This window comes from Passer domesticus, chromosome 3, assembly GCF_036417665.1.
Source record: "Passer domesticus isolate bPasDom1 chromosome 3, bPasDom1.hap1, whole genome shotgun sequence".
Lineage (NCBI taxonomy): Eukaryota > Metazoa > Chordata > Aves > Passeriformes > Passeridae > Passer > Passer domesticus.
In genome coordinates this window covers 64,657,546-64,676,025 of record NC_087476.1, presented here as the reverse complement: position 1 = coordinate 64,676,025, position 18,480 = coordinate 64,657,546, and the positions used below count along the sequence as shown (strand labels likewise).

The 18,480-nt window shown below is 43.4% G+C and overlaps 1 protein-coding gene across 5 annotated transcripts in view; it reads right to left on the bottom strand.

Annotated features, from left to right (window-relative positions):
- The window catches only part of MAP7 (microtubule associated protein 7), a 108,864-nt gene extending 91,849 nt beyond the window's left edge, over positions 1 to 17,015 (bottom strand). Inside the window, exon 1 of one of the 5 annotated variants that reach the window (XM_064413600.1) lies at positions 16,562 to 17,015. In XM_064413600.1, coding sequence (XP_064269670.1) covers positions 16,562 to 16,607 — 46 coding nt within the window. In that variant the 5' untranslated portion in view covers positions 16,608 to 17,015. Of the gene's footprint in view, positions 1 to 5,777; positions 6,560 to 16,561 lie in introns of those variants that run through there. The other 4 variants (XM_064413602.1, XM_064413601.1, XM_064413599.1 and 1 more) reach the window with 4 other exon arrangements.
- Between the last annotated feature and the right edge of the window lie 1,465 nt (positions 17,016 to 18,480).

The window sequence follows — 18,480 nt, the reverse complement described above, 5'->3', positions numbered from 1 at the left end:
TTGCAACTTCAACAAGCATCCTGTCCTGCAAGTACAGTAGTCAAATGTTGCATCCTGTTCTCACCAGAACAGTTCTGCTGACTGCCATGTTATCATTTAGACCTTGGTTGAAATAACCCCATTTACCTACAAAAGCCATTTTGCAAAATTCAGTCTTTCCTTAAAAGGGATTATCCTAGTTCACATGCTAAGTTCAACTAAATGCACCTTAACAAATAACTTAAACTTTCAAAACTATCAACATGGTACTTTTTTTTTTTTTACTTTTGCCATCAATGTACTCAATGTCAAGTATGCCATCTGAGCACATGAATAGATCACAGGCTGTCGTCCCCCCCCAAAAAAAAAAGTAGTCACCAAAAGAACTGAACACAATCCTCCAGAATTAGCAGTGGAAGCCTCTTCTCACAGGACTGAGCTAGAAGTGTAAGATGATTCTCACCCAGCACAGATAAGCACTGTCAGTAATCCCAGCACACACTTCGATGAACAGGCTGTGTTACAACACAAGCCAAGTCCTCAGACCTTGGACTTTCACTCTGAAAGCCAGAGAGACTGAACAAATCAGATTTGCTCTACTGGTCTGTAGACACATTCCCTACTATCCTTTAGATTTCCATCATAGTCTCTTTGTAGGGGTGCTTCCCCCTTCGGTACTGTCGGCAGCACTGGCCGCAGCAGCCGGGAATCCAGAGGCCAGTTGCAGCCGCTGCATCTCTTTCCTTTACTGCTTATAAATTACTTCATGTTAGGAGCTCTTTGTCATGGTTAAAAATGGGATGCTTCCTGCTACCTGGCACCTACAGCTATGAATAGCCATTCCCTACAAACAGAGGCAGCAGCGAAAAAAAACGCAAGTTCCTTCTGTACCCCCAACACCTACACTGTAAACAATAAATGTAGGGCTTTTTAAAGAATGCACCTCCCAGACACTTTGAGAGGCATTTTTAAAGACTTCACTGCAATCTACAACTGACTTGTGAGGGGAAGAGGAGGGGCAGACTGTGATTTCTGTGGTGACCAGTTACAGGGCCTGAAGTTGTGTCAGGGGAGGTTTAGGTTAGAATCAGAAAAAGGTTCTTCACCCAGATGGTGATTGGGCACTGGAACAGGCTCCCCTGGGAAGTGGTCACAGAACCAAGCCTGACGGAGTTTGAGAAATGTTTGGACAATATTCTTGGGCACATGGTGTGACTCTCAGGGATGGTGATGTGATGAGCCAGGAGCTGGACCAAATGATCCTTGTGGCTCCCTTCCAGATCACCTTTTTCTCTGATTCTGTAAACAAAAGAAGTATCTGTGATTCTTCTGTGTCCAGAAGAATCACAGATACTTTCAGACTCCTCTTCTCCTGGCTTTGGCTAGCAGAAAGAAAGGAAGTGCACAGAAACATCAGCAGAACTCACTGGAAGGTGCAAGACACCAGACCACACTGTCTAGGTTCTCAGCCCTGCCCCTTTACACAACCAGCATCAAAATGAGAATTGGTTCCTTTCCTTCCTTCCATCCATTCCTTCCACTCACTTTGCCTCAAATAAAGATGAGAAACATAGCGCAACATATTATCAGAAAAAAACCTCCAGTACTTGATTTTGGTAAGCCAGTTCATCAGCCTTTAACAATTGCTCACTGTTTTGCCCCAAACAAACCGGAGGTCAGCCTCCTGACCAGCATCAAGAGGCCCCAGGGAGAGCCAGGATCCCAGGCAGTTTTGCTGGTTTAAAGTGTGGTGAAAGCCAGAGACTCTGCTGTCATTCTGGATCCTGCCTGAGGCACAGACTCAGGCGTGGGATAAAATTACACTTCCACACCCCATGCAATACCTGTTTTGTAAGTATACAGTTTCAGTTTCCAGGACTATCAGTTTAATGCCCTTGAAGATGCCAAGTTCCCTTTTCTTTCAGGTATCTTAAGTTTGTTTTTGGTATAGACACACAGTAACAGACAACAACTGAACTAAAAGTTAGACAATCTGAGTCTAAAAAGAAATATACATCTCATTAACACATGCAGAACATGGCGACTAATCACCCAAACAGTCACGATATAAGAAATCTCCTCCATGTCTCTGGAAGAACAAATCTTTCATCTGAAATGAGCAGTATGCACAAACATTACCAGCCACACAACAGTGTCAAAATCTGCTGGTGATCACTGACATCACTGTCATTCACCAAAGGACTGAAAAAAAGCCCTTCTCTTGTTTTCAAGTTGACAAAGAATCAGTGCTACTGTTCAGAAAGCTAAGGCAGGTATGAGCAGCCTGTATGTATTACCAATACTCACTCAGCAGATTAGAGGTACCCTCCCTCGATCAATTTTTAAAAAGCAGGATGGTGAAGGATTCCATTGTTAAATTGAGACTTTTCATTAATTTGTCACAAATGTTATAATTATTTCAGTTATTAAGTATTCAAATCCATAACCCAGAAACATGAGCACTGCTTTTCCAGCCTACTCAAGTGATAGTTTTAGAAACACATTATCAACAGTTGAGAAGGTCATCCTCCTAATAGGAAGGAGAGGAAGCATCACTTTAAAATTACATAAAATTGAGTAAGGTTTTAAGACTACATCCAAGGAGCACAAAATTCAGAGAGCAGAGGAGGGAAATCCTCTAAGGCAGATTGAATTGTTTGTGCCTGAATTCAAGGAATGGCTGTAGCTGAAGTTCACAGACACAGGACGGATACCTGTAATTAAACACTAATCTACTCAAAGTCATATATTTGTGATTTATGTACAGAACCATATACACAGATTCTCTGCAGTCACAGAAACAATATCTGTTTTACTACACAAGCTTTAAGGAAACACTGAGGTGGTTAAGTGTGCAGTTCTCTTCCTGTTTTGCATGGTTTCTTTGTGACTATAGCTGCAGAACTTCAGGACAGCTGGTAACTAAACCAAAAACCAGTTCAAGTGCTGAATAACCCATAGAAATTGTGTTTGAAGAGTGCACTATGTAGCAAAATTCCTGTATGTTATAACAGAAAGGAGAATAAACACTGTTAATAAAGGTAAAAAAGGATATTCATAGTAATTTTTATTTGCACTCTTCTACTACACCACAGGATCTCAAGACCCTGAAATAGTGGGTGCCATATAGATATATAACAAATATGCAGGCCTTGTCCCAAAGCCAAGAGAAGGAAACAAAGTTAAAATATTTGTTGAAAAAGCAGTAAAGGCAGTTCACATCAAAGCAAAGGAAACATCAGGAGCACATGGTTATAAAGGTCACTGCATGCTTTCAGTATCTCCAACATTGTCATTATTTGTTTTCAATGGAGAAACAAATTCATTTTGCCTACCAGATTCCTCCAATTACAATGCAGACAGCCAGACAAGCAAAGGAATGGCCAGTACAAAAATCAATTTACAGAAACCATCACAAAGGCCAGCCACTTTAAGATCCACATAAATATTTGTTTCCCAGATGATAAAAACAACTCTCATAAAAACTCTAATCAAGCCTTAGTAGTCTGAGAAGACCTGAACTATGAGAACATTGATTATTTTAAATCTTGTGATGATATTCAAATACTCTTAATGGAGGAAGGAACTTCTTTACTTTGGAGTATCAGATCCATTAAAGGCCTCTTGGGTTTTAAAACAAGACAGGTCCAGCATGATAACAGAAAATGCAGATGAAGACAACATTGAGCTCATCTCCCACAAAGATGATCCTGACTTAGAATGTGCTAGAGAGAAAAAATAAAATTAAACATCTCAATAGCTGCAGGTGCTTGCTGAGCAAAAACATGTAAAGGACTAAGAAAGGCAAAGCCTGTAATGAAGCAAGAGAACAACAGACACTAAAGATTCACAAAAGCCCCATGTGGGTCCATCACCCAGTCAGAGCTGCACTGGAGTGACCTTTCCTGGTACCAGGCGAGAGGAGCAGCACCCTGAGTACATGCATTCTTCATTACCAGGCATTCCAGCCTAACCCACCTAATGACTGATAACGTTCAAATGTACAGATAGAGGTATTTACCCACAGGTATCACTGTGCAAATGGTGTACTGTTCTAGAGACACTATGAGCTATTTTAAATATTTAGTAAAATAAAAAGCAAATGAATATAGTTCCAGAATATTTTGTACTATTTCCTATATTATTTCTCACCAGGAATAGTCAAGGTAAGCTGACAAATTTTTTACCTTCTTAAAATCACGTGAACTTGGTTGCTTGCTATCTGTGCTACTGTTCACATGCATCTGCTTACATTTCACAGCAACAAGAGAAAATAAAGGAATAACCAAAAACCAAATCTCAGTTAAAACAAGAGAGACAAAGGATAAACACATCTGTGTAACTCCTGCAAGAAGAAAAGGGTAGCTAAGTCAACAAACTGTTGGGAAACTAGCAGTGCCATTGAACAAAACCAGGCAAATTATTGATTTTTAGCTTTATGGACTGTTGACTCTGGAAGCCATCCAGCGGGTGATAAAGGAAAGTAATAAGCTTCTTAAAACATTAAGAACTCAATAACCTCATGCTAGAGTTTAGATCTCCATTTTATATGGGCAGTTTCAAATACACAGAAGAGCAGGTAACTGCATACACAAGATCCTAACACAGGCACATTAACAAGGACTAGCACTATATATTTTATCATGAAGTTCTAACCAGTTAAGTTTTCTACTATTCTGAGGGGAAAAAAATAAAAAAGCACTAGCTGCAAACTCAAAAAACCCCAACAAACAAAACTTGATTTCTGAATTTGTTTGCAATAGCTACCAAGCTAGCTATCTTTTTCCTTCAGAAAAAGAAAATCAGTTAGCTGTAAATTATTCAGATCTAATAAATACACATACTATAAATTTGCTATTTAAATGCTTTCTGGGCTCTCCTGTTACACGGTAGAATGGCAATAACTGAAATTTAAAACAGCGTCTTGAGGCTACAAACTAACATTTGTTTTGTAAACAAAACTGGTACAATCCACCCCTTCCCTCCACCCCCCACAAAAGGAGTGCTCATACACATAGAATGACTTGAAGACAGAAAAAAAAATAAATTACAGTCATAATTGTAAGTAGCAGAATCCCTGCAAGACTAAGAGAATTTAAATACTAGGATCCATGCTGGAAATAGGAATTAAATGATACAAGGCAGACAGTGGCTACACAGGCTTGACAGACCTGCTGTAATTCAATGGCCATCAGCAGCCCTCTGCCACGACTGCTTACCTACCTTAAACACCATAAAGATTTTTATTTAACAATTTGTTTGGTTTGTGTTTTCTGTCTGTTTTGTTTTGTTGTCAGACAAAAAGTCAGCATATTGGAACAATGTGTATTTTTATTTTACACTGCCAAAGGCACACTGCCCCTCCTGCACATGAGTGGAAGTAGAGACAGTTTCACATTGTCTTTGGCGAAGCTGTCTTCTATAACAGGCAGGCATTGCATTCTGTACTCTCCAAGCCTAACCTTGTTTTTAACAGTTATTTACCCAGACTGTAAACAGAAGTCAAAGTAAACACAAAGAAGCTCACTTACATATTTCTGATGCAGAACCATTATCCCTACCAGAAGAAATGTGATTAATAACTAAAAAGTATTTTTTTCTTCATTAGCCAAAGCAGCCGATTGCATAACAAGCCAGAGGATTTAAACACACCTATCATGCACATTTCTAAGTGCCAAACTGCATCAGTCACTTACAGACTCTGTGTAGTACACAGAAGAGCTAATAAAACACTGCTGTGCCTGCTGTGCAGCGTATCCCACAGGCAGCCCTGATTGCACTGCAGAACAGCAACATACCTTTCAGTCTTGTGGAATTCCCATTTTTTTGCTGCTCATCCTCTTCATTAATGGTGAATAAACCTGGGGGATTTGGCCTGGCACCTTTCTTCAGTCTCTCTTGTCGGAGGGCAGTAGTTGAACCACGCATGCTGCTGTTGCCTCTTGCTTATTAAAAAAAAAGTAAGAAACTCCAGCCCCTGATTAGCCGCTAGCTGCAACGCTGTCTGTTCATTTGAGCACTTGTAACAGATCCCCTATGGATCAGCAGTATGCAAACAGCTGACAAACACCAACATCCAGTCGGCAGTCGTTTCCCTCCTTGAAGAAAAGCCCTAATCAAAGGCACATTGGTTTGGATGCTGCTCCTTGCTGTCTTAACCTGTTCAGTCAGATCCCAGCCCACAGCTCCAGGTTCCTTGCAGCAGCACCTTCTTCCCTGCAACCTTCTTCCAGCTACAGCACACTAAAATATTCAGCACACAGTACAAGAGGAGAAAATATGATACGCCGCTGTTAACAGTTGCCCTGACAACACGGACACATCCTAATCAAAGGAGGGTCTATGAGTGCTGTCTCCTCAGCTGCAGCGAGCCGGCCTTGGGAACGCTGTGTCTCGCACGCTTGTGGAGAGCTGGAAGCACCTCGGCAGCAGGGGCTGCTCCTTCCTCCTCTCCAGGCAGCGGGAGAATGGAGCTGCGGTTGCACAAGCAGATGAGCACAGAGCGAAAAGAAGCCTGGAAGGCGCCAGGCATGAACCTGCTTTTTGCTCAGCTGTTCTGCTTATTCATGTTTAGAAATTTCAGCCTAACCTAAAACAATGAGGATGAGTCCTCTTCTGTATCTGCATGTGCTGGGTGTCGTGTGTGCCACCGCCCCCCCACTCCCTTAATCACCTTCCTATGCAGTACATACCTTTTGCATTAGGAATGCATCCACCCACAATTACAGGCAGGTGTTGGAACATTCTTTTCCACATGTGAAAACGCAAAAGTAAGAATTTCTATCTTGTGTGGACAACATGGGGCAACAAAATTCTGAAAATTCTGCACCACACCATGAGTTTCACAGCACCAACCTTTAACATAAACTTTGCAAAATGAACAAAGTCCAAACAGCCCAAGTAGTTTTAGTTAACTGATTTCCCTCATATGCTGGCATTCTGGATTTTCTGTATCCATTTACGACACAATGCTTGTTCACAAGTTTTGCAATCTGAATGTTTCATCCTTCACAGCTGCAAATGTCACTATGCAACATGCTGGATATTTCACCTGACACACACCTTAATCTTCATCTGTTTCCACCTCAATTCAGGGTGTGCTCACCATTTCAAAATGCTACCAAAGAAAAACTGCCAGCTAGAATCACTCTGTAATTTTAAAAGTATTTTTCCTCACTTCAGGGTTGTTTTGTTCTGGTTGTCTTTTTGTTTGTTTTTAAGGAAATCTTGATGTAACCTGATCAGCCACCACAAGATGGCACAGGCATTAGCTGACAAGTCTGCAGGTGCCTCACTGAAAACTGGAAGTTATACAGAAGTATGTGATCACCTCAACGACACAGGTAACAAAACCCAAGAAGGGTCAGAATTTATGACATGAACTATGCTGACTGCCACAGTGGCCTGAGATGCTCTTTACAGAGGAGTCCTGGATCATGCTCAGCTGGCAGGATAGCTCTGTCCCTGCACATCTCAGGCTCATGAGCCAGGATCACAGCAGATGGAGAAGAACACAGCACCACCTGAAGGCTCAGCTGCACCGCTCTTCCCTCTCCAGCACAGCCACAAAACACGCAACCAAAACAGAAGCATTTTGCAGGACCAAGCCCAGAGCCCACCTCTAGTATGTATTTCCTCCTGGCTGTGTCCTGCCTCTTGCCCACACCTTGGACTCTGGGCGTAAACGGAAGCTGCGCACGATGACATCTGTCTGCAGTTAGAGACGCTTTGTACTATACAGGGTGTGGACAAAAGAGTAAGGAAAGAAGCTCTAACACAAGCTGCTCTTTGGCTCAGCAATTTGCCTTCTGGCGTTTATACAGGCAGCACTACTTTATTCCATAAAGAGAAACAGCTTCATTCCTCAAATCCCATCCACCTAACGCCACCCACAGACACTACATAACAGAACACACATCATCACAGAAAGTGGACAGTAGTTAAGTACCATCACAATTTTTCATATCTGTGCCAAGACTTGCCAACAGAACAAAAGTAATACAAAATGATATTTACATATCAGCTGCATTAAATATTGCAGCTTCATTATATATTGCTTATATATATATCAGCACCTTCACTGAATATTTCTCCACCCTGTTTCACTGCTTTAAGTCATTAAGTAAGGATTTCTACCCTTTTAAAAATTATGTTTAATCACCTTTGATTAGAAAGTCCTCAAATAGGCATTTCAAAACATGTAAGAAGTATATAACACATGAAAATACACCTGACTGGAGCATGTTCCCAGCTTACAGGTATGTTTACTGTTGCAGCATGTCCATTTCCCTATTATTGAAGGAGTCATGCAGGACTGGGAATTCCTTCCTTGGTCATTGCAGGATCCTCTACACCCATAAGAGTGACTTGCCCTCCATACAAAATGTAGCAATAACCAAGTTTGATGCTTCAGGGGCTGGTGCAGATGGATTTGGGCAATGACACACAGGCAGCTGAGGTGTTGGTACATTTTTCTTCCTGTTGACTTACTAATGCAGAGGGGACAGAGGAAAAGTATCAACAGCGCATTCAGCTTACACAGCAAAATTTTATTTCAAGGTCCCTGTGGTTAAAAACTATGCCAGCTCACAACATGTTTCCAAATGCCTAATAAAATGCAACCTATTATAAGAAACATCTATTATAATATAAAAACCCCATAACTTTAGCCACGTGGAATTTTTTTTTCTGAAAAACATTCCTAAAAATACTATTAAACATACATTAAAGGTACCAGCACTTCATAAGAGACTGTACTGACAACTCCTCCTTCCTCAATCCACTGATTTAAGGAAGAAAAAGAAGTTCCTGAGGTATTCTTAGCAGGAAAGCTTTGCTTATTTCAGCCTTGTCTCATCTACGTGGGAGCTTCTATACGAAAACTGGGATGAAAGCAACGTTTCCCCGAGGGAACAAAGGGGTGGATATTTTAGGAACAAGGCTGTTAAACACTTAGGAAAAAAAAGACAAAACAAACTATTTTCTTACATAACCCCTATTATTGATTTTTTTCCCCTCTAACCATTAGTCATCCTGTGTATTAAAACAATCACAGCTGAGCTCTCTTACTGATGCAGCAAGACTCTCAAGAAACTGAGTGAGGGCAACTGTATATCTTGAGGGCACTGGGTCATTTATGGGTTTTCCTTTTTACAACACCTGCAAACTGATTATCAGACAAACCACGACACAAACACACCCACTGGATTCTGCAGGTATAATTACCTGCACAAAACATCATCTGATATCCAGCAGTCTTTGACAGCAGCTTGAACAAGGACTATTAGGACAATTATATCATGGTATGGGAAATGTAAATATTTATGACAACATGCTGAGAGATGTTTCTGCTTTACCATCAGGTATTGAGACTTGATATCTTTACCTATGAAATGCAAATGAAGTTGAAGGCAGTCACCATGGCTGAACTCTAGATTTGCTATCTTCTTTCATTAACAGGATTGTATCATTCCCTGTAAACTATCCAAACTGTCCATGAAGCTCATTACCGTGATTTAGACTATAATGAATTGCACATAACTTCACATTCCACAGCCACGATCTTGTGAAAGTTTCCCCTCAACTTGCATGTATTTTGTATCAAGAAACAGATCAAGTAAATATATTATTTTAGCATATATTCTTTTACAGATTGCCACTATTTAATTGTTAGTTCTAATTTTCTTACAGCTGAAGACGTTCAGGGCAAGGTAGATCTATACATTACATTTTTATGACAAGAAAGGATATAGAATTTTGCTTTCGTATTCATGTTTTCCCTGTGTGAAACAAGAGGGTTCCATTGGGAACTAGCTTCCAAATGCTTCTTTCTTAGGGAAAAAAAAAAATCATGAAAATTCAGTTAAAATCTCCCATCCTGTTCTGCAAAAACATTACAACAAAGTACCTAATCATCAAAACACACATCATATTTTGTATAGATTTGTCAATATTCATATAGAAAATGTCAGCATTTTCAATATTAATCATCTGTGTCAAAAGCTTTTTCTAAGAACTCATTTAAAAATACATATTATAAGCAGTGCTAGATCATATAATATCTCAAATTTGAAGGGATCTATAAAGATCATTAACTCCCAACTCCCTACCCCTCACAGGAATATACACACATACACTAATTAAACTCCAAACTCAATCTATTCCTAGTTTTCTTCAGGAGTCATATGTCTGTTTACTTTCTACTTCACTAGGTTTTAAATCAGGAAGTCAGGTCTAAAAGATAGAGAAAGTAGGGTCCTTTTTTTCCCCTACTCATATGAACAAACAGCTATTTATCCAGCCTTAAAGGACTGGAAACCTCCTTTTCTATGGCATTTAAACCTAGGACAAAACAAACTAGCCTTAAAAAGACAGGCAGGATTCATCCCCACACCTAATTTTGGGTTTTACAGTTAACTTGGAAATAGCCAAAATAGCCACAGTATCAGAAAAAACCACTTTCTTCCATTAAGAGGAAGAAAGGATCTCAAACACCTATTTTTTTCCAATGCTGCTCTCTATTTTCTCTTCCTTCTACCTCTTGTTTTCCAAAAATGACACATAAAAACCTTGTTTTTATAGAGGTTTCTAAGTTTCTCTTCAAAGGTATCTCTAAGGCCTGGCTTTTAGATACACGATAATAAAGGACCAGCCAATTATTTTTTACTGCAGTAACTGAATTGTTCTTAAACTACTTCAGTATATAAACATCTGATATGAAAAATTATTCATTCTTTTCACCTTCTTGGAAGGAAAAAAAATGTCCCTTGAATTAATCAATAAAAATATAAAATGCTAGAGAATAAGAAGGGAAACCTTCTTCCCAGTTTGCTGTCCCTCTGACACGCACAGTGCCACACACTGGACCAAGGGCTGTTAAGAGCTCCTCAGAAGTGTAAGACAGAAGGTAAGTGTTAACTGTTTCCCCTTCTGTCAAAGAAATCTAAATGCATGTGCATTTCCATGCATAGGAAAAATTTAGAATGCTGGAAGCCCTGCCCTGTTTCAGCCAAACTCATTCATCAGCACAAAAAGGCACATGAACATGAGGAGCTCATCAAGAACTTAGTCAAGAGTCTCATCATTCACACTTTCCACACATATACACCAATAAAACAATCAAATACAAGACTTACATTAACAAGTCTGTCACATTTTAATTAAATTGATTTGCATAGTATGACTAATTATAAACATTGCACAAGGCACACCATGATGAATCAAAAACTTATTTGATCATTCTTAGTCAACACTCTTTATTTACATAAAACAGAATTATGTTGGATCAGGCCCTACAGTAGAACCTATCGTGCAATTTCAACCAATAGCCAGTTAAATAAGGAAAGGCAGCAAGGAATTGGGAATTCACACGACAGTAGCAAACAGGAATTTGGTAGAAGACAGAAGTTATGAATTGCAATTGCCCTACAACTAATAGCCAAGGCAATATTGTCACTGCTTCTGTCTGAAAAAAAAAAGCACTTATTTTTTTAAAATACCTGGGTTTAATATGGGCCAAGAGAACCAAGCATTTGTATAGCACTCAAAATTATGAGCACTTTCGTACATATTAAGTTTTCAGTAGAAATGAATACTTCAAAGACAAGGCTCCAAGCTTTTTCACAGAAAGAGGGACATGAAAGAAAAGAAAAAGGAACTATGCCAAGACTAAATTAATTTTTTTTCCCATTGTTATATTACCGACATTAGTATCTGATGAACGGAATCCTGTGAATTGTGTTAATTACCAGTGCTTTCCTTAGTTCCCTACATGTTTGTTCAAGGATGACCAAGATATCTGGACTTTGGGGTAAGGGAGAAGAGAGTTTCAGGCAGAGACAAGGATATATTTGGAGACATCAGTACTTCATTTCTCCCCTCACTAGTCTCACAGTGACTCTCCTTCTGAGGCACAAATCATTCCATCACCTCTCTGAAGACTCTCATTGTCAACAAGAGTCAGGGTTTCCAACACCAAATATTTATGTGAACAGCAAGGCAGCCTAGTCCTGCATGTCACCTTAGCAGACACCTTACATTTGTTTCCCTGAACTCTGACAGAGTACTCCTAGAATACATATTTTCAAGCTTTCTCCCTAAAGCCTTCAACACCAACTATGGCATAACTCCAGAACCAACACTCAGGGAGAGCTGTAGAATTTACCCTGAACCAGTTTCACAAACATACAATTTCTCATGCATGTGTAAGGTAAAAAAAGAATGTAATATACACACAGCCTTTTTTGCCATAGCTCCTGGCAGACCACTGCATTTCTCTAATAGAATCACATAGAGGGGATCCCCTCCCTGCAGGAAGGACAGATACACACAGAGAGTTACCACAACAACAGCAGCATCACACTGTGATGTGTACTGGGGATGTAGATTTACACAAATTTTTTCAAGTGGAAAAGAAAGTATGTTGTTGGAAGATGATACAATATTTACATAATTGAGGCAATTATTTCTCTGATCATTTAATTACCTTTAACACCACAAATAATTTTCAGCTCTAAAGTATTAAATTTGTTTATCTGGGATAATAATAAATCATGCAAATAAAACATTAGCCATCTCAGAGTACTGTAAATTAACAACTTTTGCAGTTTAAAACAGCACATACACAAGTACATCTCTTTTCAAAATTAAGGCCAAGGAAAACAGCAACGCATATTACTTTAACTAAATTAGTAAAACTTTTCTTTCTTTACAGGAAGTACCACATAAGCCAGCTGTTTGACCATCACTTAACAAGGCCTGATTCTTCATAAACTTTTTCTTTTTAGTGGCAATGTTTGGCTTTGGGGCTTTTGTGTGTCTGTGTGTAGAGTTACTATGGTTTTGAGTTTTTGGGGGGAGATTTTTTTGGACAGGGTTAGATTTTTGTTGTTGAGTTTGCGTTTCTTGTGGTTTGTTCCACACACACTTTTTTTTTTTTTTACACTAGTAATGCTGGGTGGAGGTGGGTGGAGAAAGACAGCCTGACTCCTGTTACACAATAAGCACAGAAAAAAGCTCATTTGAATTTTTCCACAGTGTGCAGTCCTTGCACAGACATTACTTGACCAACAAGAGATACCCAGACACAGTACTTGAACAACTTTTTGAAGTTCAGGGATGGCTTCTATGAGAATCTGAACCTAAATTTAATTTAGTTGTCTCATTTTCAATCCAGAAGGTACTGATAAATCCGAGTCTCTGTGCATTCAGTACTGCCTCAAAAACCAAAGATATAATCACAGCTCTGAGACACAATTCCATAGTTTGAATAGGTGTTCATCAGAGGGGAGGTGGCAATAGAAGACCGGCAGATCCACGAGTTATATATCAAAAGACAGAACGGATTCGCAGTGAGCTAAGGTTTAGATAACCACGTTCGGCAATCGGAGCACGCCCAGCACCCAAAGCTCCCGCAGTCGCTGCTGTTTGCGGTGCGGGTGGGCGCAAGGAGCCGCCGTGACCCTCGGGCGGTACCGCAGCCTGCGCTGGAGCACCGCCACATCCCCCGGTGCCAGGGGCTGGGCACGGGCACAGCCCATCCCCTCCTCCGGCCGCAGCGAGCAGCGGCGCCCGGCAGCTCCCCCCGGGAATGACATGACTCGGCCGGAGAGAGCAAACCCGCGTGTCACAGCACCCGTGTAAATCCTCCCCAGCAAAACACGCTGGAACCAGCCATGGGAACCAGAGCACGCCTTCAGCTCCCAGCCACTATGTGCTTTCTGCACTTTGTGTTTTCCATAATGATTTATCTATTTGTTAGGAAAAAGAAATAAATACAGCAAGATGAAATTTGATTTATTCTCAGATGGAGAAAATACCAGGCTAAGCAAGCAACAGATAAAAAGTCTCATCAGCAGTTAAAGAGCAAACATCTTGAGTTTTCAGCTTTCACAAGCCACCTGTCACTGACATGATTTAAAGGGCAGATTTGTTTTGCTGCAAAAAGCAGAGAGTAATACTAAGCTCACTTAGAATAAAGAATTAACTACAACAGCACACAAAAACACAGCATTAAAGTTTGGTGGTTTTTTTGCAATATTACAAACACATGGCTCTCTCTGGTATCCCAGAGCTTAAGCAAATTGTTACCTGTGCACAGAGCTGGCCAAGGCAGCCCAGAGCATGCATGGGGAACTCTCACAGGCAGAGACATGTCTATGTTTATGGATGGGCAGCCATAAAATGAGGTGCCTCAGTACCTTCTCCATGTGGTATTCCCCACAAGAGGGCCTCTCTCATCTCAGGAATCACTGAAGAGCTTGTTAGCACAATTAGATGCTTGAGTAGCTATGACTGAAAAATTCTACCTGGTGTAACTTAGTACATCCCCTGAGCACTGCACTCACTTTGCCATCTATACATTTATGAATGGCAGAATTAAGAAAACCCTCCATCCTGATAATTAAGCCAAAGAAAGCTAGAAAAGTGCAGCAGACCATCTGCCAATAAAGGGTACCACTTGTAACGTCTCCCTGCAAAACCCTTGTGGTGATGTTGAAGCTTTCCCCAGGATCAGCCCTGAAAGTCCATGCGTGTAGCCACAGGAGGCAAGGAAAGAAACAAACCAGCCACGCACCACAACACACACAGAGAGCTTTGTTTTTTCAACAGAGGCAACAGTTCGACCGGTAGCTAATTTCACCACACACAGATGGGATGTTGACCTTCCTGAGGAGCCGGATCCAGACACAGGTGTTCCGCTTGCGGAGCAGACTGCAGCCAAAGCCATCTGCCCTCCCTGGGCACACACATCTGCTCGCTCACGGATGGACCAAAGAGCCACGGAGCAGATCCCCGATGTGCTGTGAGGCTGTTCCTGTTTGTGAACGCCTGCAAAGCGGTCCCTGCGATAACTCAGAGACCTAAAAGGATCTCAGCAGCCAACAAACTTCACAGTTAAGCTTCACAGAAGTTTAACTCTGACATTTCGCTCATGAAGAAGCTTCAAATGAACTCTGACAGCACAAAGTAATATAAATTCAAAATACTCAAGAACTTAGGCAAACGGATCCATCAGTTTACAGATGTCCCAATGAGTAAAAGTTAACACAGCAGCTAGAAATGAAACTATAAAACAAACGCAGAACAAATCTAGGCACATAGGTCCTTCTAAAACAGAACATATGCAAAACACATGTCACTTGTTGGCTCATTTCTAGTTTGGGTAGGTAATTATAAAAAGACTGATAACCCAATTTAAAAAAAATAACATCAGCAATGTAAGGTAAAGAACTGGAAAGGAGTTTGTTGGAAATGGCTTCAAAAAACCAGTCAGTTCTTCCCCTGGAAAGCAAAGTCAATGTGGCTGCACACTCTGAAATACATAGGAACACATATGCACATCCTTTCTGCAGCTGAACTTTAGAGTGATACCTGGGGTTTGAACTTGTAAGGATTTCTGAACTTATAAGGATTTCTTGTAAGGATTTCTGAGCTATATACTATACTTCTAAGGCTAATGAAGACAGCACTTGGATGGGTCTGCCCACAGTCATTGCTTGTGACTGCATGTCTGCATTACATAAAGTATGTATTAAAAATATTATACTGAGAAAACACAATCAGCCAACAGCCATATGGCCTATTCATATGCTGTTTTGATATAAAAACTCACTCTTTGATTTACAGATAAACTTGAACTTACATTAGCGAAGGACTAACAAAGCATGAGTGGAATAGGACTGGGGAGGAAGGTAAAAAAGGAGAGGACTAAAAGTTGGACTCGGACTTCACAGTCCAGCAAGCAGCAAAAGCAAACAGCATCCGCGCCTACAACTGTGATCCAGCGGTCGATCCACTTGCGTAAGCCAAAACCTCCTCCCTGCACCCTCCTCGCCCTTAGGGCCAAAATAAAAGCGAGTCAAAACGGTCTCTCAGTGTACATCCCTCCTTACAGGAGAGGCAAGGACATCTCCCCGCTTTCCCTGCGGGGAACGAGGGCTTGCAGCAGCCCGGCGCTCGCAGGCGTTTGAGGCGCAGCCGAGCCCGGCATGGGCCCCGCTGGGCAGGCACCGGGGCGCTGCCACCCGGTACCTTGACCCTGCCGAGCCGTCCCTCCGCCCTGCCGCGGCTCACCCCGTCCCCGCTAGCAGCGTCTTGCGGCTCTATCCACCCAGCCCTACTGCGGGAGCTCGGCGCTACCTCAAGCCCCGCTCAAACCCGCAGCCCCCTCCAGACCCTTTCCTCGCCGGCCGGCTCGCAGCCCGCGTTAGCCCCGCCGCCCTCCGAGCCCTTGGAGCGGAGGCTTCAGAACCACCCGCGGCGCCCCGGCAGCGACGGCGCGGCCCCGCCGGTGCCCCTGCGCGGGGTCGGAGGGGTCCCGCTGCTACGGCGGGCACGGTTCGGGCCCGCCGCCCGGGCCGAGCCCCGGCTGTCCCCGGCCGGGCCGCGGCGGTGCCGGGGGAAAGGCAGCCAAGTCCCGCACGGCCGCGGAGCGCCCCCGCACCTGTTGCGGGCGAGGCCGCCGCCGGGCCCCGCCGCGCTCCCGCTCCGCAGGGTCCCCGCAGCCGCCCGGGAGCGCAGGGCCCCCGCAGCCGCGGGCCGATCCCTCCCTCCGCCCCGGCCGGCCGCAGCCTCCGCTCACCTGCGGGCCGCCGGCGCCCGCCGCTCCTGCCCGCGGCCTCCGCCATGTCTCCTCCTGCTCGCCGAGCGCGCCTGCTCCGCCCCGCGGCTCCGCGGCCCGGGGCAGGTGAGCGCCACGTCCCCCGCCCCCGCCCGCGGCTCTGCCCGGCAGCAGGTGAGGGCGGGACCGGCCCGCGGCCCGGGAGCGGCCGCCTCTGACGGGCTGGAGGCGTTTATGCGGCCGCGGCGGTGCGGGGGCGGCTGCCCGCACTCCCGGCCCCCGCGGCGGCCCGGGCTGCCGAGGTGCCGCTGTGCACACAGGTGTGATTAGTTTTTTTCTTCAGAGCAGCTCCCGCCGCATTGGCACAGCTCGTTCGGTACCCGCGCCGAGAGAAAAAACAGGTTTGGGGATGCTCGCCATCTCGGCAGGAGGTGGGAGGAGTGGCGGCCGCCTCGCAAGCCCAGGCGGTGCGCCGCATCGTGTGGGAAAGAGCTGCACTGCTGTAGACGCGTTCCTGCGGCACGTGCTCCTAAACAGCCGGATTTAAAGCTGCGTGCAACGCCTTGCTTCCAAAAAAAAATGGCTCTGTGAAGAGCTGTCGATGTATCAGTCACTTCTGTAAAGGTCACGGTCCTGTTACCTTTCCTATGAGTTTGCCTTAACTTGCTTTATGCTGCTTTTCAGGCTCGTAAGAGTGTTTCTCTTTAAAGTGTTCTAGTCTGCATCAAAACATAATTTAATCTTTCATCTGTTTATAAGTAGCACCAATCATCAGAAGGTGAAGGAGGGCGGGTGAATTGGGGAACTCATAGGATGCAGCTGTGGATGCAGGCAAGCAGGTGGAGAGGGGCAGCTCCCGTGGTCGGGTGTGCTTGGACCAAGCAAACTTCAGTCACCACACAGAGCACCCCCCTTTCAGAAACTGCTAAATTCACAGCACAAGGTATTCTAGAGGAAGGAGAGATTAATATTTTGCTGTTGCACCAAGAGCCATTTGTGGTCTAAAATAAGGAGTTTGGGGCCTGGGTGATGAACACGCCCTGTGGTTTGTGAGCAGGAGTGTCTGTAATAGAAGAATAGGTTGGGGTCTATGCTGAAAGGTGCAAAAGCAGCACGTCTTGGTCGAGTTTTCACTTCTGTGCTCCCTTAAGGTGTCTCTCAATCATCCTGAGCCTTGGATTAGAACAACACTGATCAAGGACTAAGAGGTTATCCAAGTTCAAATCCACTGGTGTGCCGCCCTGTGGTCAAAATGTTGCCCTCAACAACATCCTGCACTAACATAATCTCAAAGCCCTCACTTGTGGTCCATCCACCCACCAGCATATTCTGGGAGCCAGGCTGAAGAATCCCAGGCTGACCAGTCTGATGCACGTCATCCCAGTGTTATGTCATGATTTGTCTGAGGATGTCAAAAGTAACATCTGGTACAAGCTGATGTAGGGACCTTACATAAGCTTTTGGGCACAGATCTAGTATCTGCATGGATTAGCTGTGCTGCTTAGGGGACCACATTCAGACCAGAATTGCTGCAGGAGCATAAGTGCACATGGCCTGCCCTGGGCATGGATCAGATCCAGTAGAGTCTCACCACAGAGAATACAGAACTGGTTGCTGAGCAATGCTGCAGAAGCCACCTTGGGTCTGGTGAAGCCAGCAAAGAACTACAGGAGTTAATTCCAGCTGGTTCCAGGCTAGGTCTCATGGAGACGTTCAATGGAAACCTCGATCTCACTCCTTTCTCCCCTACATAGCTGGCATTTCTGAGCAGTCTGAGTCATAGAGAACAGGCTGCATGCTTTCCAAGTAAACAGAGCCGTGCAATTACTTTCCAGTCATACTGCTTGAATCCAGAGGTTTTCAAAGCTGGACCAAAGCTGGATCATGCTTCTCACAAAAATCAAATTAGAGAAGTTCATTGTCTTAGGGTTACTTCTCAA